The following is a 24,395-nucleotide window of genomic DNA, read 5'->3' on the forward strand; positions in this document are numbered from 1 at the left end:
TCCTAATGCCAGAGAAGACTATTCAAATATTCAATATCAAAAGGTTCCAATATTAATACCTACCAAAATTGACAAAGATAGCTTGTTTTGCATTTTTGAATGCAAGGACTGTGAAAGAACATGATGATGTCTGACATTTATTTTTAAAATATTCTAGAAAGAAGGATATGATTGGAAACAGAAAAAATAGGATTGGCAAAATGGATAATTACTGAATCTAGGTGATGGATACATGGAAATTCATTATATTATTCTCTTTACTTTCGATGTAGGTTTGAAGTTTTCATTAAAAATAATGGAGAAAATAATTTACTGATTGTTACAATCCACCTTGTCTTACACTGAATTTGCTTTCAATGTAAGTTAATAATTTATTTTAAATGGGGGCTCAGTGACATCCCCAATCCTGTCATCACTCCTACTAATTTAACTAAGTGACAAAAAAAATGAAACAATGGAAATTCAATTTGAGATCAGCCCAGACTAGATTAGAGAAGTGTGTACTCCCTGGAAAGGCAGGGGGCCACGGGATAAGCGCAGTCGCAGTCCTGTTTTTACAAACACGCAGTCTTTCCTGTGCCAGTGAACCAATCACTTGGGGAACTGGTGAGTTCAGGAAGCCTAAACACAAACTTTACGGAAGGAATCCTGGGAACTGCCTACCATATATTACAGGTTTAATATATTTTGGTATGTGATACATAACAGTAAATGTTTTTCTATGGGAAAGGCGGCCTCCATACTCTTTAAGTCTTGGTGATACGTATGGCCCTGCTGTAGAGATGGATGTCAGGAGCCATAAGCTAAGGAGATTTAAATTTTAATTATTTTGCTTAGCTTCCTTCATTTGGTTCCGTGCACACCAAAAAGAAATTGACTTGTGCTTTGGTCTCTCATGTAAGTAGACGTAGAAGGAGTAATGTCTTATAAAGGACTGAAGTTCCCAGTTATTTTGCAACCATATTTTGTTGTTCGTTTTAAAACTTTGTTCTGTTTCTGACTTTCATTGCTTTTTGCTAACTATTTAAAAATACTCCTTTTTATTTTTAGGAAAGTAAGACCGTACGTACCTAAAATACCTAATGCTGCCAGCAGGCTTTTTATTACCTGAAAGCTATCCTCTGCTGCACACCTTGACACACTCCTCCAGTAACCTTGCTACCTTTTTACAAAACACAGACTTCTGCTATTTTTAAAAGTTATCAAGTTTAAACATTATATACAGGCTCTCTTTATGTGGAAACTGAGACCGCATCACTGTCATATTCCTTACAAATGCTTCCTCCCAGCCTTATTCTCTGTGTGTAAATACATCCCAAGCTTAAATCAGAAGTCAATGTGTACAGTATAGTGACTAGGTAAATAGTTCTCATTATTGAAAACTATGTAATAATGGTCGTCAAATGATATGTTGTTTCTATATTTTTACCTAAAGTTTCCCTGAGTCAGGGTTAGGTTAGGAAAAGCACACACTCCTTTACTCAGAGAGAAAGGATTTAATCCATGGAATGAGAGGCTGACATAACCAGCAGAAAACCATGGATGGTTTTTAAGAATGCGGATGTTCAGGAATTGCAGGGGAACCACAGCGACTTGTACCGGTTATCTCTGGCACCTGAAAGCCGCTGCCGCTGCCTTCAGGTGCCCCTGGAGAGCAGTGGCTTCTGCGTTTCCTCTGTCATCTAAGTCTTGTCCAAATGCTTTCATTGCCGGCTCTGAACTAAAATCTGCCGGCAAAGGATTGAGGACGTACAGTTTATAAGTTTCCAGTTCCTACTATACAGGCTAGAGCTTAGAACAGCAGAGATGGTGCTGAGAATAAAGAGCATTTCCCAGCACATTTTCGTTGTCTTTCATTTTTCTGCGCCAGCCTCGCAGGTTGGTTGTTTGCCTTTTGGGCTCTGCTCATTTCTTGTCTTAGGTTTTTGCCACATTGGAGTCTCTGTGTCCTAGATCCCATTCCTCCTGCTCCTTGGCTTATCACTCCCTCATTTTGCTAATGCTCATCCTCTGATAATTTCCTGGAAGTACAGAGGATATCTTTTATTTTTTAGTGTTTGAATATCTGAAATAATCTTTAGCCTTCCTCCCTGCCTGGTTGATGGTCTGACAGGGTTTAGCGCTGCGGGTAGAATAGCGCTTCCTTTGTTGCTGACACGGGCCTTCCTCTTAGAGGTTCCATCGCTGCTTTGAGGGCTAGTCCACTGCGATTGTGCTTTTGAATATATTTTTTTCTTTTTTGGAAAAAATCTTAGGACCTTTATCTCAATGCTCAATTTGTTATTTGCCTTTATATGGGTCCCATTTCATTCATTGTCATGGACACTCGGTAGAGCCTTCACATTTTGAGATTTGTGGCCTTTGAGTTTTGAAATTTTTTCCTTCTCTCTGCTCCCGAAATAGTGCATGTTCTGGATTCATCTTTAACTTCTGTGTATTTTCTTTCCTGTTTTTCTCTTTTTTTTACCTCCATATTCCTGTGACTTTTTTCAACTTTCTCTTTTAGTATTTTTGCTGAAGTGTTTATTTTTTAACTTAACATTTGAATTGTAGTAGTTCTTTTGTTTCTCTGTTGTTTTTTTTGGAGGGAGGAATACCGTCCTCTCTGTTAATATGGTTGTAAGATCTTCTATTAGGTATTATTTTTTTAAAGTTTCATTCTGTTCTCTGTATTTTATTTCTCTCTTAGAATTCATTTTTTTTCCTGTTTGTTTTGATCTCTGCTGTGTTGGAGCCTTTCCTCAGATTGCTTAGCTGCCAAGTGCAGCCCTTTCAAACCTATTTGGAAACTCTGTATTAGGCAGGTATGTTTCTCGGGCCTTTTCTATATTATTAGCACCCTGTGAGCCCTGCTATCTGTTCACAGATCAGCATCTGAATGCCTTTTTGTGGAGGGGGGAGGGAGGGGACACTATTCCGTTTCTCCAAAGAGTGTTTTTTTCCCTTGTAACCTCTATGAATGCCTATCTGTTGTGCTCCACACCTACAACTCATGCAAAATAGTGTTGACTGCAAACAGTTTTAGAAAAAACTCTTCTTCTCCCTGTCTGAGGGCTGTGTGCTGTGTCGGGGATGGGAGGTGGAGGGACAGAGAGGAGCGGAAGATGCACCGTGAGGCTGCGGGTAGTCTGAGAAGCAGCAAGGAGGAGTGGGGAGCTCGTGGCGTTCTCTTTTCTGTGGTGTTGCAGCCGTGCACCTGTCCCTATTCTCCACTGTGGCTGGGTCCCTCATTTATCAGCAAATGAATCTCAGGTTCCCCGTGGGTGAGGAGCCAGGAGAGAAAAAGAGTTAACTGGCTCTTTTCCGCTTGAGAGAGAGATTGGAGTGCAGCTAGTCTGTACAGACTTGAACCCGCCCTCCTCCTTTGGTAAACTCCCTTTCTGTGTTTCTCACTGAGAACCTTAGGAGGTCTGCAGAGTGGATTAGGTGACTTCCTATCAGTCCTGTTGGTGACTAGTTAGGCTGTGACTCATTCCTTTTGCTAAAAGAATGATTACCGGTATGTATCTTTATGTTTTCTGTGATGCTGTCTTCCTTTCAGTATTACTTCTGTTATTCTGCCTTTTTTATTCCTTTGTATTGATTTTATTGAGGTTTAGGTTAATAGGTATGAAGGCATTTGCCTGCAAGTAACTAAAACCCCAACTAAAAGTATTTTATAGAAATAGGAGCTGTATTTCTCACCTAACAGATAGTTATTGCTGTGGTTCAACTGTTCAGTCATGCTCAGTTATTTAACTCTTGTTTTGTTTCTCTTTCTGAATCTGTAAGATTAGTGAGTCAACTCTGGACTCTGTGGAATTTACCAAAGCAGTGCTACCCTATGAGTAGCTGTCTAGGTAACCAGCCAACCTCCCTCTGCAGATGTTTACTTCTTTCTTCTAATAGCAAGATAAGTAGTAAGAGAAAAGAGGTCAGAAATTTGAGGGGAACAAAATAAAGCTTACTTGAATAGAAAAAGAGGTGTATGCTTGTAAGGGTTCTGTTGCGTGCAACCTTAACATAATAGAATTTATGTACTCTTATTGAGACTGAAACACCAGATATTTAGAAGATGTCCTAGTGTAAAAAAAAAAGAAGTCAGATGTACGTAAATACTGAGCATTTAATTCGTGGTTTTCAAAATATATGAAATGTCTTTATCATATTACTGAATCTTGGTTTTTCAAACCTATGCTGTAATAACTTGATGACATTGTAACTAAAAGGAAGACTCCACACTGAAACAGAAACGTCAGCTCCGGTGAGCCTGCGTTTGCCCGCACTGGCGGTGGAGGTCTGCGGTTAGTGTGAATGATGACCTAATCTGTGTCAGAGGCAGGTCGGCCATTTATCTAGGACACAGCCCATTTTCACACACACAGTCACTGAGGCTGAATTATTTGCTATCTCAGTGCGTATTATAGATTGAACTTGAATCTCTGATAAATGGTCATCAAAGTAATGAATCTTTGGGACTATGAATAAAAGAACATAACTGAAAAAATACGAAACCAAAATGTGTTCTCTTAGAAGAAGAAGGGAAAAAAAAAAAAGCCAGAGTATTTCATCTGCTGCCTAGGAACAGCATAAAGTACTGTTTTGTTCAGTTTTTCAGATACGTAGACTATTAAAAGTTCCTTCTGAGGCTCATATAACTGATATGTTACATAAATATATTAGAAAAAATTAGATATAAATTTATTTTTAGTGATACAGATTTTAAAACTATTTAGAAAGAAATCTGCCCAAGATAGAATTAGAACTGTGTATTAGGACAATATATTAAGGAGATCTTGAACTTTCTGAAAAAATATCTATCTATATATCCATCTATATCTATATCTGCCACTCTTCACTTAGAATCTTTGCATTATTAACCTGTGTAAAAATGAATGTTTCTGTCAGGTTTTGGGGTTGAGATGGGAAGAAGCTAAGAGGACTTTTGGCCTTGGATGATTAGAATTCAGAAGTTTTATATGATTTAGTCACTTTTGGGGCAGAATACCTTTGAGCAAACCCAGGAATGGAACCAATACTTTCAACATTGTTTCAATGAGACTAATTGCTAGTGTAGAGATTGTGTTTTGAAATACACCACATTTGTAGGTTGAAGGGGCTGTCTGCCCTTAGCCTAAGAACAAGACTTAAGCAGCATTTTTTGCTTATGATGCTGCTTACTATACTTCTTCATCAATGAAATGTATACCTACAACTATAGAAGCCCTTAATAAATATAATATTAAGTTAAAGAAGCAAAGTTCACTTTATTGATAAATGTACAAAATACCCGAATTGTGCTTTTGAGTTGACTTATTTTTCCATTGAGTAGAACATAATGAAATCAGTGTTTATGTGGATTGGTCTTGAGTTAGTCCTCAGAAATTTTGGATTCAGATCAACCTGAGCATGCCCACTCCTCCCTTCATGTTTATTGAGGTAAAATTATGTTGAAATAAACAATGGAAGATGCCTGTGGGTTAATTTCTGTGGGGGAAAATGTAGAGAGTAATCATTTGCCTTAGTGTAAAGTGGTGTCAAGAAGGAAGATAGCATGGATTCTTAGTGATCCAACGGTACGGTCACATCAATCTCTGCTACTTCTGAACTGCTCCAAGTATTCCATTTTATGACTAAATATAAGAAGCACTCATAGGCGACTGCTCTGCTCTGTCCTTGGGTAATAAATACTGCTCCGTAGTTGTCTTAACAAAGCTTAAAACAGCCCTGAAAAGGACTCATCTGATCTACAAGTAAATTAGCTGTCTGCTAGAACAACACTTGACTCCTCTCTGAAGGAAGACAAAATCTGAACAAAATATTTGTGAGATCATAATGTTCAATGTACAAAAGTTACTAGACATGCCAAGAAGCAGATAAATATGATTCTAGGAGAAAAGTCATTCAATATCAAGAGTTGCAGATATGTTAGAGATTATGGAATTTAAAAAAACTATTACATATGTGTATGTGTACATATTTTACATCCATATATATGGATAGACAGATACCGTACTTCAGAAGATGGGACTTAATTTCACTCTACCCACTTCCCAGGAAGGGTGTGCTAGACTAATGACAGCTTCCAAAGAAGAGAGTAAGGGAAGCAAATAATAGTAACTTTACAGTGGAAAAATCTGACAAACGTTACTTAACCATGGGATGAATGTTACCATTACCAAGGCTGCCCCTTTGACATATGTCCTGTGACATGAGTGGAGAGGCGCCTCACCTCTGTGGTATTCCTAATGACAGCCCACAGCCCTGTTCTAATCATGAGAGAGACGACGGACAAGCCCGGAGGAGGAGCGGTGTGTGGAATTCCTGGCCAGCACTCTTCAAGGCTGTAAACGCTGTGCAAAGCGCAGCAAGACTGAGGGGCTGCCACACGGCCGAGGAGCCTGAGGGGCATGGAAAGTGAATGCAGTGCGGGGTTTTTTATTGGATCCTGGAGTGGGAACAGGACATGAATGGAGAAATCTGTGAAATCCAAATAAAATGTAGGGTTTAGTTAATAATAAGAATAGGTGAAGAAACTTTTTTTAAAAAAGTAGGAAAATGCTATTATACATATATTCAAAATTTAATGGAAAACGTGAACCCACTAAGGGAACCTGTAGAGAGCCTCAACACAAAAATGGAAAGTATAAAAAAGAGTGAGGTGGAAGTTTTAGAACTGAAACTTAAAATATTTAAAGTGAAAACTTTACTAGGTGGCTTAACAGCTTATTAGACGCTGCAAAAGAAAAAATCAGTGAAACTAAAGACAGGACAGAAGAAACTGAACGCAAGCGCAGGAGAAAAAAGTCATCTCATACACAGTGAAGAGAGCATGCGACAGCTGTCGGGTAATGTCAAGTGCTCTGACATACGCTGCAGTGGAAATACCAGAAGAAAATGTGTGTTCGGTATACAAACGTCATTTAAAATATTTGTTAATTTCTTAAAAGCCTGTTTATAGTAAATATAAGAATATATTGTGGGCCCTGGCTGGTGTGGCTTAGTTGGTTCAGTGCTGGCTTGCAAACCAAAAGGCCGCCTGTTCGATTCCCAGTCTGGGCAGATGCCTGGGTTGTGGGTTGGGTGCCTGGTTTGGCACATGGGAGAGGGGCAGCCGATTGCTGATTCTTTCCCTCTTTTTTCCCCTTCTCCTCTATCTAAAAAATAAATAAAATCTTAAATAAGAAAACCTTCAGAAAAAAGAATATGTAGTGGAATGTATAACATCTGCAGAATGACAATAAGTAAAAAACCAGGAAGAAACAGTATAAGTAATGGGAGGGTGAAAAGAACATACTGTTTTAGGATTATTACATTAATATGTCAAAGAGGTGCATCATTTGAAATTCATCTGTTGTAAGAAATATAAATAACCACTAAAAAATAAAACAAAGTGATACAGAAGATAAAACAGAATACTAAAAACTGCTCAATCCAAAAGAAGGTTGAAAGAAGAAAAAAAGAAATAAAGAATTAGAGAAAAAATAACTGGGAAGACCACTTGTTGGGTTACAAAAAAAGGTGCGTGTTGGTTTTCAGTTGCTATACCAAGCCCTACCAAGGTTGGTATTCCCTTGCTACACCAAGTCCCCAGTGCATGACTAGTAAAGACTGTGATCTCCATCTTAGGGGACAGACAGAAATCAGGAATAAAGATGTTAAAACTGGAAAGAGCTAAAGTCTTTATTTTCAAAGACATTGAGAGGGAAAACAGGCTGGTCCTAGGTGAAGAAGAGCTCAAAGAATCTATAGAAAAAATTTTGGAAACTTTAAAGAGAAAAAAGGTAAACAAATTAAACTCCAAAAACAATGAAAGAAAGGAAAGAAAAAAAGGTGACGTTTGTCCTCCATGACAAGATACAAAAACTGCTAAGAAAAGACATAGTCAAAATAAATTAGAAAATAATGGAATATCTTCTGTTTTTTGGATTTTAATGTTTTTCTGCATACATACATGAATAGTTTTATTACAAGTATAATCAACTCAACTCAATGTTGGGTTTTGGTTTTTTTTTCCTTTAATGCATGCTTTCCTGTTGCCTCGGTTCTTTCCTGTTCCTCCTCACTCCCATACCCTTTGGAGATCCTCTTCCCTCATACTTAACTGATATGTTAGCAATCTAGTATGTATCCTTTCATATTTTTGTTCATTTTCATAGAAACTTATGTGTTGTTTGGACATTTTTCATTGATTTACAAAAATGAAATCCCGTTATATATACTTCTTGGTATGTTGCTTTTCTCACTCTACTCTATATTGATGGTGGCTGTCCAGCCAAGCCTGCTGAAGTGGCTTTAATTCATTCTTTTCTGGGACCAAAGAAGGCATATCACAATTTTTCAACCATTTTCCTAATAACATGCATTGGATTTTACAGTCTTGTTTTCCATTTTTGTTTTTGTCATTATGAAAAATGTGGCTATTTTAATTTTAAATAAATAATGTAAGATTCCTTTCCAAAGGGGTTTTACATTTCATGTTTTTATCAGCAATGTACACATTTCTTTGCATTTCTGTCAGCAAAATGTATTATAGTTCTTTTAATTTTTGCTAGTCTGCTGGGTATAAAATGTTACTCATATTTTGTTCATTACTACTAATAAATTTGAGCACTTCAAAAATGTTAAACATTTGAATTCTATGAAAATTCCTTTTTAAATTCTCTATCTGTTTTCTTTACTATTTTCTTATGAATTTATAAATGTTCATTGTATGTTGTGGAAACCCTTTGCCTATCATGAAAGTTTTTCAAAATCTGTTTTTTGTCCCTTGATTTATTAATCATATCTGTACTATTTTATATATTTATAAAGTTATAGGTGTAAATGTTTTTAATAAATTCTGATTTCTGCTTATGGTTTAAAAGACCTTTTGCTTCTAGATTATATATGTAGTTATGGGAAGAACAATAGAGAGCCAACTATGTTCAGGCCATTGTACACCCAGTTGATTTACCTACCTGTTTACCGTATGTAGCACAGTGAGCTGGGCTATTTTGTGCATCACACCTGACACCTAAAAGAAAAGGAAATGAAATACCAAATACCAAATTGTTACAGCCCTGATGTTCTTAAAATCCATTTACTTATATAATTCTTTATTCCATCAGCATAACGTTTAAGGTAAGGTACTGCCCCTTACTAGTGTGTTTTCACCCTTACTCTGTCATATAAACTTTAAATATAGTTTTATGAAGCTTTTAAAAAGCGTCATTAGCATTCTAAATGCAAATATATTACATTTTATATGGACTTTTGGTAAATTTATATTTTAATGATGTTAAATTTTACTATTAAAAACTTTTGTTTCAGATGGTACCTTTTTTGTTTCCTAATATTTTACATTTTTCCTATAGCTGCTTGCTGGCTCTCATTAAAATTATTCTTGTGTGTTTAAGGTTTTTCTTGTTAAAATCATATTTTTTCCAATTTCTATGTCTAAGTGCCATTTACTGAAACAGAACGGATATTAATATTTTCATATTATATATTTATTTTTCTAATTGTAATTAGAGTGTTTTGGGTGTACTAGGAATTTCCTACCTTTTCTATGTTTATACCAGGTTTTCAGTTTTATTGTATTTCTGTATTATAAATTTTGCCATTTGACTGATGATTTTCCTAACACACACTAATGCTTACTATGTGCCAGGCACTATTTACTAGCCCCATATATATAAATTCAATTTTCAAAACAAGCATATGAGATGGACACTCTTATTTAGATTAGACTTTAGATGCTTAGCCCCGGGTCATATAGCTAATACCTATTGTTGGCTTTCAGTAAAGAGCCACATGTAATTGTTTCCATTTCTTATTTTACTAGTATTTTTTTCTTTAAAAATGCTTCCTGAGTTTGACCAAATGCCTTTTCCATAATTATTAAATGATTGCATAATATTTCCCTTTTAATTTGTTGATATCATGATTATGTTGTGGATTTTCTGATCGAACCCCTGTTGCAGTCTGAGAAAACGGCCTCCTTGGTAAATGTTATTTTTAACTACATTGCTGGATTTTACTTGCTGTGCATTATTTAGAAGTTCTGTATCTTTACTCAGTGATGACATTCCTTGTCAAGTTTCCTTTTTTAGAGTCTGGAATTTTCAGTACTAAAATGGTGCTGACATCATAGATAAATTATGGAGCTTCCTATTATTTCCCCCTTGGCCTAGGAATTTTTTTTTTTTTCTTAATTTAAGGTGAGGTAAAGGTTAGCTGTGAACCTGTTCTGTGAAAAATTATCTTGCTACAATCGTAGTAATGCCTCCAAGTACACTACCAGGCAAGTAATCTCAGATCACAGAACAGGACTCACAGGTTAAATTAAGATTCTCAAATCACATAGTTTATTAAATCAGTGTAAAGCACACTGTGAGGAAAAAAAAGGAAGTGAGGTGAACTAAGTTAATATACTTAGGATAGAATACAAGCAGACAGAGCAATTAAGTCCTATTCATACAACCTTTACATGCTTTCTCTCTTTCTCCGCTTCATCAGCCTTTCCTATGATACTATTACTATGAGTATCGCCTTGAGGTTTGGACAGGGAATGCACAGATAGAACATGCCCCAGGATGATGAAACACACTTGGTCTGTTGAAGAATTGCAGCAGCAAGTATCCCTGGCCACAGCTACAGCCTGCTGAATAGTGTGGCAAGCTAACACTTTATCCTGCCAAAAGTTCACGGATGCCAGCAGAGGATATGAGACTCCTGGGTCAGAGACAAAGACCTTTCTTACAGCACAACAAACAAAATGAGCATCATATTAGTGTGTATTCCCTTTTACCCCAAGTTTCCTGAAGTGACTTGGATGCGTACTGTGGACAGGATTGTGTCCCCTTCCACCCCCAATTCGTATGTTGAAACTCCTACCCCCCTTGTGACTGTATGTGGAGATAGGGTCTTTAAGGGATAATTAAGGTCTAATGAGGCCATGCTGTTGGCACCCTAATCCAATCAGACTTTGCCCGTATAAGATGAGGAGGAAAGATCTCCCTCTCCCTCCACCATGTGAGGATGCCGAGCAGGCAGAGGTCTGCAGGGCAGGAAGGGAGCTCTGCCAGCAACCAGGTCTGCGGGCTTCCTGGCCTTGGCCCCACCCTTCAGAGCTGTGAGAAGTGTATTTCTGCAGTTTAAGCCCCCAACACTGGACTGTTTTGTGTGCAGCCTGAGCAATCTAAGACAGGGGGCCCAGGTAGATGCTCTGCATCCCAGTTGAGCAATCTCAGTCTTCAGGAACCCAAAATGTGTATGTACTGTGGGCAGTAAAGTCTGGCCTTTGCCCCAAAGGGTTTCATTATCTTTATTGCACTGGATAATAAACAGACCTGCCCTTTGCTGCAAGGGAGACACTATCTCTTCCAAGGCTGTTCCATACAAACTTCCATTTATTTCTGTTCTCTGCTATATTTGAAGAGCAAAAGCACATTTCTTGATGGTATTCGAGGGTATTCCCTTTATTTAGTTTAAATTGTTTACTCAGAGACAATGAGTATCTAGCTACAGGCCAATATTCCTCTAACTTGAAGCTTTGGTTCATATATCTAGGGAGGGTTTTTAATAACCAGTATCAGACTAAGACTAAGTTCATGAAGTAAGAAATGGCATTGAGAAGAAAGATAGTTTGTGTTCACTGGTTGTTCTAAAAGTATATATTATAGAATATTCCAAAATATTTAAAATTAGACAGTTTTCATTGGTGTTGACTTAAATTTAACTCTTTGCTATTGAATAGAAAGCTCAGCTTTAGGGTCAGTATGTGGAATAATAGGCAAACATGCTTCATATCTTGAATTCTGTGACAATAGCATGTTATTGTTACAAGTTTTTGTGAAGTGACTAGGAATCTTTCCAATCAAAATAAAAAAATTATGAAGTATAATTTATATTACTGTTTTCCGCATATCATGCCTGTAAAGAAAAATTAAATATAAATGTTTTTGAAGAAAATTTGAATATTTTAAACATAAAAAACAAAATTGATTTTGAGGACTGAAAGTTAGAACAGTGGTAAACCATTTTGGGGAAAAATAGCTAAAGTAAGGAAATGTGTCAGCCTTTCTTGAATTGTAGGAGTATAGATTAATACATAAATTTATGCATATTTATGCTTAACTTGCCATATTAATAAAATGAAAGAGATTGATGTAATGATTATCTTTGCAAGGCATTTTTTGAATTAGACAAAACCCTTTACTGGATAAAGGTGTACTAAAAACTTGCTTAGGCACCAGACTATGTATCTTTTAATAATACTTTTAATACTTTAAAATACTGATTTTTTTTCCCTACAGATAGGTGATTTCTTTATCTCTTATACTAAAATTAGATGGATTTCACACTTTATGATCAAATTGACATTGTGATTTTATTATGTTTATATCTTAAAAGTTACCTCCAAACAGAAATATCTCTATTTTAATCCAGGTACTTAAGTTCATTCTACTCTTTTTCTTTAATATCTAGCTTTTTACCTCAAGTATTGTTATGAAAAATATAATGAACAGCAGTCATGTTCCTTAATATCATTCCTTAGTATTTCTTTTTGTGGTATATTTCTGACTTTTGTCTTAAAAAAATGAATCTGAAGATATAGTTTAAGTTAAACTAAATTAGAAATTAACAGGGTGATGGATAAATACCTTTGTCCTGATTCCTCATCACTGCAGTTGGCTTTTGACTAGTTAGAAAACGTATTACATGTTAGTTCAATGAGAGACATGAGAGACAGATTTTATGATACATCATTTAGAATGCAAATTGTTTTTAAGCTGAAGAATATCGGAAATAAAACAGAAGCAACTAAAGATTCTGATTATTTACAGGCCAATGGCTTAAAGGCGCATCACTCCAGCACAAATATTAAATTATGAAATGGGAATTTCAGTTTGCCATAAATCTGTCTGCCATAGCAGCTTAAAATAAAATAGTTTTGCCCATCTAAAGCAACATCAATTTGCCAGTCAGTGCTTCATGTATCAAAGAGCGTTCTGTGAAAATATCAATATCATTGGTTAATATAAATGAAATTAATTTTTAAAGCTGGGCTAAAGGTTGACATCTGAAAAATTGCATTACTTTGCAGAAGAGAAATTTCTGTCTTCTAGTGAAATTTCAGGTCATGAGGGCAAGTAATTTTCACAATCTTCAATGGGAGCCAGTGAAATATGAACTTCATTGTCACCTAGCCCCAAAGCGATAAGATAAAATGAGCTGATACATCATTTGCTGTGGTTTTATCATCTCCCTCAGTAATTGGAAGAGAAAACATAAGAGCGTATGCGCTTGTGTGCTCCCCACCTGTCCCTCCCAGCTGCCCCATCATCCACACCCAGGCTAAAACCATTTTAGCCCAATCAATACAGAGGTCACATAGCATTTTATTTATATATTTTTAATTTTTCATACTGACTAAACTGCCAAGTAGAACATTAGAGTAATGAATATGTTTAATTGAATTTGTCACCCATGAAAATACTAGGGAGAATACAGTACTACATCATAGTACTAGTAAGCAGAAGAAGGAAATTTACTGTAGAGATGAAAGTAAATAACTTATAATTAATTCAAAAGTTAATTTTCTTTTGTTTTTGTAATCATTATTCTGCTTTTCAAAGTATGGGGGCTCTGTATGCGTTTATGGATATGTGATTAATAAAACTGCCATGTTAGAGCTTCTATCAGAGTGAACTGTTATGTCATTTTTAAACTCAAAAAAGACTTTTAAGTTTTACTTTGAGAATCTATCTTTGAAAACTTAAAAGTTATGTGATTAGTGGTGAAGTAAATCCTTAAACCAAGTAGAATTTTATATTACTAGAATGAATTAAGTGCTATGTTTTGATATCAAGTTTCAGAGGAAATTGTGTGCAGCAAAATCTGAAGACTATGTTAATAATAGCGTGGCATGATTTTTAAATATTTGCTTAAAATTACTTTAAACTAGTTTGTAAAAATTTTAACTATTATAAATAAAAAATTTGAATATATATTTAATGGTGAGTTGATATTAGAATAGTTTTCAACATGTGTTTTTATTTTAAATACTATTTTATTCAAGGATTATATTAAGGTGTAATCTTTATAACTAATTTATAATTATGTTACATAAAATGGGATGCAGATATTTTCTAGAATTTCCTACCAGTGGTATTATTGCTTAATTGATGGTATAATTAGTTTATATTTTATATACTAAATTTAATACCTTTTTCTTGATGTTAGATATATCCTTAGTCTGAAAGTGGTTTTGTTGTAAATTTATGTATTTTTGATGCATATTATCTGATTTTACTTTTGTTGTCAGATTCTTCACAACTCAGTATGGAATTATCAGGAATTATCTCTTTAGAAATTGGCTAATATTTGGGATTAGGATATGTAATGCTAGCTCTAAAATTAAGAATATTATTTTAAAAATATACAGATTCCCAAAATATTTCTTATTTTTAAGGTAAAGAATTATTACTTTTTAATGTAATTCCCTTCCAAAAAGAATTTTAAAACATTTTAAATTTATTGAAGTTAGTTTTTTTTTTTAAAAAAACAAAACTTTATTTTTTTAACTTACATGGAACAGATATTGTTTTAATATCAGGGACTATTTTAAATCTACTTTTAAAAAAATGCCTGTTATTCAATGGAAAAGAGTTTCATGCACCTGGATAATAAAGGCATGTTTCTATTTTTGTTATTTAACACGGATGAGAAAACAAAAGAAATTATGGATAAATTCATAAGCTTTTCAAAATGAATGGTTAAAGGAAAGTAAAAAATGCTTTACTTTCAAGCTAGTAAGTGCAACAGGGTGAAGAAGTTTTCATGTGTATTCATAGTATACTATTTGAAGCGTAGGAAAAGGAAATGTGTGTATTATTAGGGGAAAATAATTTTTTCCAGATAAAAATTATAAAGAAGATATGGTAGCTATTTTTAATGTAAAAACAGTGTATGTGTGTGTGTATATTTAAAATTTACTTTTTTAATCTCTAATTCCCTCACCTCAGCATTTAATTAATAAATCATCTTGTTGAAAAAAATTATTAAAAAGTGAGAGTTGAATTTTCTACTAATAATACTACTAACAATATTAAAACAAGGTGATAAACATTCAAAGCAAGTGCTGTGGGCTTAAGGCTTTCAAGCTATTCTAGACTTCGGGTCATAACTGCAGAGCAATGGTAATGATACGGTTTCCATAGCAACTGATTCATTGGAGGGCTAGACCTCTGTCTAGGGTGCTGTCAGTGTATGTAGAGTTTCAGTGAACAGAAAGTCCCAAAGAAGGGTCTGCTTCCACCTAATCCAGTTTTAATTGAACTCTAGAGACTTTGAAGTGAAGCCTCGGACCAGGAATATACTATTCCAATAAGAAATAAACCCCTTGCTTAGCTAGACCTCAGCTGCTCTTCGGTACTGACACCTTTTCCTAATGAATACTTTAACGAAATGTTATTATATCAATTTCAGCTAGTAATTCTGTTAGTTAAGAGATTCTTTGTTTCTATTTTCAACCCTAGCTATCCTCACTATAAGTATAGATTTTCTTTCTTTCTTTCTTTCATTTTTTTTTTGAAGTCAGGGTAGTTTTTGTGTATAAGATTTTAATTTTTGATTCTTTTGGCAATTTTAAATAATTTTCTGTCTTTCCCTCCTGTTTCTCTGAGTTTTAAAACATTACTAGACCTGCTTATATTTAAGTTTGAAAGTATACTGTCTTATATTCAGTATGACACTTTGTCAGATTTGAAAACAATACAGAAAACGCTGGATGTTATTTATGAATATGAATGTACTAATAGTATAAAAACCTACATGGTCATGATAAACCTCAGAACAAGGATAGGGATCGGCTCTGACAAAAGGGGAAGACGGCATCAGCAAGGGTTCTACATGGGAGTTTCACCACTATCTAAAATGCTTTGTTAGATTTTTAAATGTATGCAATAATATGACAAAATGTTGGGATTTTATAAGGTCGAGTAGTGGGTTCTTGGGGCTTGGGTCATTTTCTGTAACTCTGAATGTGTTTGACATTTGGTAATAAAATTTCAAGCAGATTTAATAACTCTACTGCTTAAGGAATGGGATATAAATAGAATTTTTTGATTAATTGGAGAATTGATTTAGTACATTAAAAATGGACACAACAATTTTTAGTAGACTTATTTCTGTTAAAAATTTGAGCGTCCTAAAATATAAATAAATGTTTAGTTGTAGGACCATGCTCTTGGAATGATTGACATCACCATTATTAGCAACAGGTCCTATTATAGAGCTCTACAGTTATACAAGGTAGACTCTCCAGACCAGTGTGTGATATTCTGAACCTATCACTGTCCTTTGTTTTGTTTTGATTTTCTTCTTTCACCTCTAACCCAAGAGCAGGAACAAATGTAGTCGATTGCTGATTACAGTTTCTGATGAGTTCTAGTTTAATAGACATTAACACTTTTTTTTTTTTTTTTTTTTTTTTTAAGAAATGTGACAATGTACAGTGTATGTAAATTCTGGACGTCTGGATTAGAAAATCTGGGAGTAGGCCAGATTCTGCCACTGACTTCCCAAGGGGCTTTGTACTAAGCATTTAGCTTACGCGGTTTTTAGTTTCCCTGTTAGTAGTAGTTGGATGGCCTGGGGTGCAGGTGTTAAAGCATGTATTTTGGGTTCTCTACATTGAAAAGCCCGGGGCAAACTCAAATGTCCGTGGAAACCAGGGAGATGATAAGTGATGAGTGAACGAGTGGAGACGACCAGAACGAGAGTGCACGTTGGTTTTCACCATGTGGCCTCTAATTCTATGTTTGACAGACACTTCAGTTTTTCCTGAGGAACAAAACATCTGACTTTTACGTAAATACCTATTTTCTCAGGTACTTTCACGTACTTGAAGTTTTGTTAAATATCACATGTTCCAAACAAAATAAATGTGGGCCATGTATGGAGCATAGGCCACTATTCATCGATTGATTTAATCATTTGGAAACATCTACTTTGTGTCAGACATTGTTGTAGAAAATGGACATAGAGTGTATTCACAGTCTTTGCTATAATAGAACTTAGAGTTTAGTATTCTAGTGCCAAATAGAGGCAGTAGGTAAGAAACAGTAATCATTCAAGGTAGGTAATCGTAAGTGTTATGATGGAAACCTCATGAGTTTGGGGTAGGATTAGGTGGCAGTGGGGCTTAGATCCTGTGGCTTCTCTGAGAAGTTGACATGTGAGCAGAATTCTCAATGTGGGAGCGAATCCGCCCTGTGCTGCTGTGGGAGAACAGTCATTCCCAGCGGAGGGGAAAACAGGCACGGAGGCCCTGAGGGTGCATGAGTTGGGCTCCTGAGAAAGTCCCAGATGTAAGGCTTCTGTAAGCGATTATAAAGAGCTTCAGAGTTTATTGTGCATGTAATGCACAGCCACTGGCTGTATTAAATACACGAGTGATCAGATTTATATTTTTTAAAAAGTTTTCAGTGGTTCCCTGGTCATTGTAGACTCTAGAAGTAAGAACAGGAGACCAAGTGGAAGGCTGCTGCGGACTCTGGAGGCTGGGACCCCCCAACACCGCCCCCCGCCGGTCATGGGCGGGGAGGGGGAGATTGGGGTGCATGCAACCTCTGCTTTGAAAAAACCTCACTTGAGATAAACCTTGTGAGGAGCGCCCATATTTTTGTCCCCTCTATTCTCATTCATTTCTTATGATCTTAGGTATCGTTTGTATGAAAGAATTAGTAGTTCTCTCTCACCAGGTTTAAAACTGGAAGTGTGATTAGTTGTTTGGTCCTTTGAGTTTTTGTTTTGTTCCCCTAAAACACTGAGACTTAGAGTTTTATTCATCTTTCATTTCTAGATCCTGTGGTGACAGAAAGAGAATCACTTCTGTAAGAAAATCTAAATATTGATAGGTACTTAGTGAATTAAGTTGAAGAGTTGCTCCGTCCCCCTTCCCCCCAGAAACTTCATTTTGCGTTGAAGAATATAGATTAGTTTTCAGTTAAGAGCTTGAAAATGGAAATGGGTATAGAAAAGAAAGTTTTGTAGGATAAATTCTTACTATTCATTATTTTTATTCTCTTTGGCTATCCCATGTTTGTCCCTACAATGCAGTATCATAATCAAATGTTGTTTGATTTGTACTTTTTTATAGTAGTTACTTTTGAGAGCCATATCTTAAGTGTATAATGTGCTCTTAACGGATTTTCAGAGTTTTGCTAGCAAATGCTTCTCATTTTCTTTATTAATATTACATGAAGTACTGGTGTAAAGAAATTCCACATCTGGTTTTTCTTCAGCACCTTCATAATTAAGCTTTTGAAATGAACTTTTTGAAAAACAAAACTTGAATAACAAAGCAACAAAGTGGCTTAGGACTAAAGACAGGATTACTTTTCGTTGGCAAAGCATTCTAAGCTACTGCGTCTGTCACATGGGATGACAAGAATTGTAACAAGTTACTCTGACAACCACCTACTCCACAGAGAGATTATGCTGAGTTCATTTGCAGGTTTGTCTTTAGCCTCCCTGACAAAATGATACTTAACCTCTTATACAGTCAGTCCTTGTGCTTCCTGAATGAGTGACTGTTGCCTTAACAGTGCCCTTAAAAGGGTGATTTTCTCAAAAGTTATGAACTTAAGTATATTTTTGAAAGTATGTTAAAAAGTAATTCTGGCTTCATTAAAATCATGTTATATGAAGCTGAACTGTATAGGTGATCTGTAAGCATGTAGGACGTTCTCAGGTGTTCCTTCTTTTGAAGGTTTTATCTAAAATTTTCGGTAATATGACTCAAAAATCAGTCACTAAATAATGCAATATATATTTCCTGAAAAGAAATTGTATCACTGCTGTAAGAAGCTCCCAAATATATTTATCAGTAGCTGTTGTATAATTTTACTCGGCTTCCTTTCCATAAGTTGTGATCTGTTTTTTGAGTTTCCTTTCAAATTAATAACTGTCCACTTAATTCTTAGTAAGTATTTTTCTTAATAGAGCCTCTTAATGTTTTAATTGGGGGGACAAAAATCATTTTACTTACTTGGGATTATTTTTTTCCTCACCAGATCCTGGCATATACAGAAGGGCTTCATGGAAAATGGCTGTTCACAGAGATAAGATCAATCTTTTCTCGTCGTTACCTTTTGCAAAATACGGCCCTGGAGATCTTTATGGCAAACAGAGGTAATGTGTTGCAGAAGTCTGTTGTTACAGAGCTAACCTCCATCTCTTCAAGATTTCATTTTTGAATATACCATATTGCTTTCATTAGGTAGCAGTTTTGTAGTCCAGCCCCTGCCCTCCTGACCTCTCTTTTGACCCACATGCATCTTCACGGCCTTCCCCCGCCTTGGTCATTCTAAGAATTATTTGTAGTAGTTTTATTTTCCTGGCCATGTAACAAATTAGTTCAAGGATTTATGAATTCGGGGAATAAACTACGCATGTAATCAGTTGTGGAATTTTGATGTACTCAGTATTGCTCTGATGCTTAAACTCCTGGAAGGGGCTACATTCGGAGAGGGGAGAAGGGTAATCAAATGATTCGTACATTTATTTAATTTTTTGTCTAATCTATTGCCATTTATAAAGGGACCATCAGAAAATGCTTCTGAACTGTCCTGGTTGCTTTGTATTACATCATTCTTGAAAGAACTAAAATTCAATTTGTGGGTTTAGACTGGAACTTGGTGAAATTCATTAAGACAAGAGGGAGAGACAAGGTGAACTTGAAGGAAAAGCACCGTTCAGTGTGAGTGGAGGCTTAGTGCCTTACTGCACATACTCCTTGTACCAAAGTAGGTTGAAGGTTGTTGGGGTTTTTTTTTTCTCTTCCTATAGTCTACAAGTTGTCATTTTTTAAAAAAAATCTACACAAAAAAATATAGTCTATGCACACATTTTTTTCCCCCTTTATGAAATCATGTGTCTTTAGGGATTACAGGTTTCTTTAGGTAAAGATGTTTACCCGTTTCCTATTTGGTCTCTTCCCCCTGAACACATACCTTTTTCTTAGTGTAAACATTATTCTTCCAGGCAAATAATCAAGTGAATGTTTCACATTTTAGTCCAGTCTGCATTCTTGCTGTCCCAAAGGGCTTTCCAACTTATAGTATTTATTGCTTGCTCATTCTCATTCATTTTTCTTCTTTGAAATTTTTTATGCATCCTTGCTTTTGTATGTGTTTTTCTGTTGCCTTTTCCTCATTATCTAGGTCATTTGCCATAGTCTGTGAATAGTTTTTCTTTAGTTTTTTAATTTTTCCCTGTATTCAGTGTGATAATGGATATGTAAAGATGGCTTATTAAAAAGGTATGTTGGGTATGTATACGACGCTGTGAATGTGTTTCAGCGAATAACCATGTACTTTTTACCTGAAACATGTTGGTAATGCTAGTGTTTGAAAGCAAGGTGAGCATGCATAGCTTATATATGATTCTGATACTGAAAATAATATACTTAAAATTTCAAGTCTGACCAAAATAATATTTTCTAAATTCTCTTATGACTTTATGACTGTTATTTTCATATTTTTAAGGATACAGATTATAGGTGCCTGTAATAAGTTAACATTTATATGCTAAATATGTTTATATATTGGTGTATGTTTCTTGATATTCCCAAAATGTATACTTATTGAAATAAAAATGATTAGAAAGCATTTAAATTTAATTATTAACTGTAGAGGAAGATTTTTCCTTTAGGTCACATATTATTCTGGATTATATGGACATACGTGTATAAACATATAAACATTATAAAGAGAATACTTGTAAAATTGTTCATCATTGAATATAAATATAGCTGACAGTTTAGTTAGCTGTATCTGTAGTCTCTTTTGGTTTTAGGTTATTAACCATTTAAAGTTAAAATTTTAAACAGTTTTTATAGAAATTCATAGATATATGGTTAACTCACCAAAATTCAATTTTGTGAGTTCATCTTGTAGCTAGATAATCTCAGTTTCATGTCACATTAATGCAACAACAGATGTTACAATTCTGACAGTATTTAGAGAAGGAATTGTGTGTGGTATAGGAATTTATAAGTGAAATGGATATTACCTCTGATATATTAATACTAAAACTTGACTGTAATAAAAACAATAACGCCAAGAATTGTATTTAATAAATACCTGAATTGTAAGTATAAAGGAAATCATGTTGTGTTCTAATTTTTAAAAATTATTTTTCATAGTTGCTGTAATGTTCAACTTCCCAGACCCCGCAACAGTAAAGAAAGTGGTTAACCACCTACCCCGTGTCGGCGTTGGGACGTGTTTTGGATTGCCGCAAACCAGGTGCTGTCTCATATGAGAAAAATATGAAAAATAATCTGTATTAACATGTGTCCTTACATGTTTTGAAATGCATGAGCATCTGTTTAATGTTTCATGGTAAATGATTATTGGTGTATTGTTTTGAGTCAACTTTTGTCTGAAGGAACTAGAAAAAGAGTAGCAAATATAAACCAAAGTGAGCTGAAAAAACAAGCATAAAGGTGTAATGTCAATGAAAAAGCAAGCAAATGCAATAAAGAAAAATTAATTTAATGAAAAGTCATTTTTTATGTAAAGATTAATAAACATATATACAAAACCTATAAATAAAAAGAAAGAAGATACAAGTTACCCATAGCAAGAACGAAAGAGAGGATATCACTATAATTTTCTTTCATAGTAGGTACTGATTCATCATTAATTCAACATTTTTGTTAACTAATCTAAGGAGTGGTAAGACTGAACCAGTGGGATTTTTCTGTTGATTGCTTGAAACATAGTAGCTGTAGCAATTTAGTTTACTTTTTCCATACCTAATTTTGGACTGATTTGAGTTGCTTTGATTAGTGTTTATTTCAAAATTGTAAAAGTAAGATCTTGTTACAAATGCACTTGAAACAGAATGAACAACAGTCAGGATGTTGGTCATCCCAGGGCTGGAGGGCTTCCCAAGGTGGGGCCCTCCCCTTGGCAGTATGTGGTTCCCTGCCAAGCCTGCTTCTCCCTGGGCCGCTTGTGTGTCTGCCCTACGTGGGAGCTGACTTCCCCCAGAGCGAGTGACCGCGGAGGGAATGAGGCAGATGCCCCAGTGTCTTTTTTATGACACACTCTTGTTAGTCGTGTGCCATATTTTCTCCTACTTTGTATTTGTTACGAGTGAGTCATTAAAGACAGCCCAGGTTCCAGGGGAGAAGAATCAAACTCCACCTTTTGAAGAGAAAATATCAGAGAATTTGTGGATGTATTTGAAAACTACCACAGATCACAACTTTTATGTGAACAGGGCACATAAAGTGGCCTTTCTGGATTAAAAGCAATACTTGCTTTACAGTGTTAATCAGGATTTTGATTAGATAATTTTATACTTTAATGGGAACTTTCAGGGTTCAGAAGGAAGCAACGCATAATTGTATGGTAGATTTTCATATCTTAATAATAAACATCTTTTTCCTACTAATTATCTTTTTAGTGTAAAAAATTTTACTTATCACATAATATGTGTTATACTTCGGGACTTTTTGTAATGCTTTCCTACAGTTAAAGCTAAAAGTCTTAATAAATAAATCACTTTAATAGATTTTTAGCACTTACAGTGGTATATTCTGTATTCATACAATGGAATATTATTCAGCAATCAAAATAAATGAACTACTAGTAATACTTGCTACCACACTGATGAATCTCAAAAACCTGACAGTTAGTAAAAGAAAAGCCTGATGCAAAAGACTACACATGTCTAATTCTATTTATCGGAAATGTCCAGAAAAGGTAAGTTTATAGAGACAGAAAGCAGACTGATAATTGCCTAGAGCTGGGGATAGGAATGGTGAGTAAATATAAATAGGCACAAGTTCTTGGGGTGAAAATGTTCTCAAGTGCGTGGCGGTGACATTTGCACAACTCTAGAAATTTACTTTAAAAAAATCATGGAACAGTACAATTACAATGGGTAAATTTTGCGGTACATAAGTTATGCCTTTGTAAATAAAGCTTTTCAAAAAATAGCTACCTTGCCCTGACCGGCGTGGCTCAGTGGGTCGGGTGTCGTTCTGCAAAGCGAGTGGTGGCTGCTGGTTGATTCCCATCAGGCCAGGGCACATGCCTGGGTCATCAGTCCCACCCCCAGTGGGGGTCCATACGGGAGGCGACTGATTGATGCTTCTCACTCACACTGATGTTTCTCTCCTTCCCTTCTCTCTTCAAAAGGAAAAATAAAATCCTTTAAAAAAAGATAGCTACTTTATTCTTAGGTGTAGGAGAACTGTGACAACATACTTATCTGAGATTCTATGCCCTGAATATAATAATTAATCTGCTACTGATTTCCCAGCCCTACTTATTATTGGTCAGTTATATCCACTGATGTTTATATTGAATTAAGAAAACATTATATTGGTCTTCTATTAAGCTGTATAAATATTTATTTCTTATCTCTTTCCTACCCCTTGAATCAACAGCTCAAGAGTTTACAGTCCCCGCTGTCCTGTTATAGAGGGTGTGCAAACGTAATATTAAGCTGTATAGTGTCCAAATGTGTTGTCTTTATGTAATGACTATTAAAATTGATAAAGATGTGAATACAGTTTTATGTGTATTTCTCAGTTACTGTAATACCTTTTATAGCAGTAAAGCAGTAAATTATTAATTATGCTATTAGTCAACCTTGGAACTTAGATATTATAATGGCATTGTAATGACAGTTTACCTTAATGAATAGAACATGTCTAATAGACCTGTGGCTAGTCCAGATCATTTGTTTAACCAGTAATTGTAGATTGAAACATCTCTAGTATTCACTAGTATTACATGAATAGAACTTTTCAGAATATGCAGATATCATTTTGAATAAGAAGAGATGGATATTCATGATTTATTACTGTATGATCTAAAGTGTAAATTGATTCTAAATCAGTTTCCTTTTTTCGCAGGCGCATCTCATTATCTAGTCCACGTCAACTTTTTAAAGCTTCTAATATGACTCAGCGGTGGCAACACAGAGAGATTTCCAACTTTGAGTACTTGATGTTCCTCAACACAATAGCAGGTAATATAAGCTCACGTGTGGACTTCCTTCAAACATAAACTCTTCATTGTGACATGATTAGGTTATTTTGATTACTGGTATATTAGCTTATTTTTATTTTTTGTTACTACATGAATATACCTTATCAAGAATAATTTTTATAGTAGTGTTTAAAGTTTTACATATGAACAGTCGACCACCTGGTAAAAATTAAAAATGGGTCTACACAGTCTTTTTCAAAAACATAAAATGAAAATTTGCAGCTATTCAGTGTAGTAAGAATGGACTTAAATGGACTAGCAGGAATGAATAACCATAAAAAATCTTTATCTGTTAACTTAATTGGAAGTGTAATATCTGATGAAACAATGAAAAAAAATCATAGAAAAAAGAAA

The 24,395-nt window shown here is 35.1% G+C and overlaps 1 protein-coding gene across 2 annotated transcripts in view; it reads left to right on the top strand.

The window, feature by feature from the left end:
• LRBA (LPS responsive beige-like anchor protein) overlaps window positions 1-24,395 on the top strand; it is a 520,386-nt gene that overhangs the window by 336,515 nt on the left and 159,476 nt on the right. For both annotated transcript variants that reach the window (XM_054562615.1, XM_054562626.1), the window contains exons 41-43: window positions 19,044-19,161; window positions 21,176-21,278; window positions 23,906-24,021. In XM_054562615.1, the coding sequence (XP_054418590.1) occupies window positions 19,044-19,161; window positions 21,176-21,278; window positions 23,906-24,021 (337 nt within the window). The remainder of the gene's footprint in view (window positions 1-19,043; window positions 19,162-21,175; window positions 21,279-23,905; window positions 24,022-24,395) is intronic.

The sequence above is a fragment of the Pteronotus mesoamericanus genome, unplaced genomic scaffold (assembly GCF_021234165.1).
Source record: "Pteronotus mesoamericanus isolate MK-2021 breed Mesoamerican mustached bat unplaced genomic scaffold, CSHL_Meso_final contig_163, whole genome shotgun sequence".
Classification (NCBI taxonomy): domain Eukaryota; kingdom Metazoa; phylum Chordata; class Mammalia; order Chiroptera; family Mormoopidae; genus Pteronotus; species Pteronotus mesoamericanus.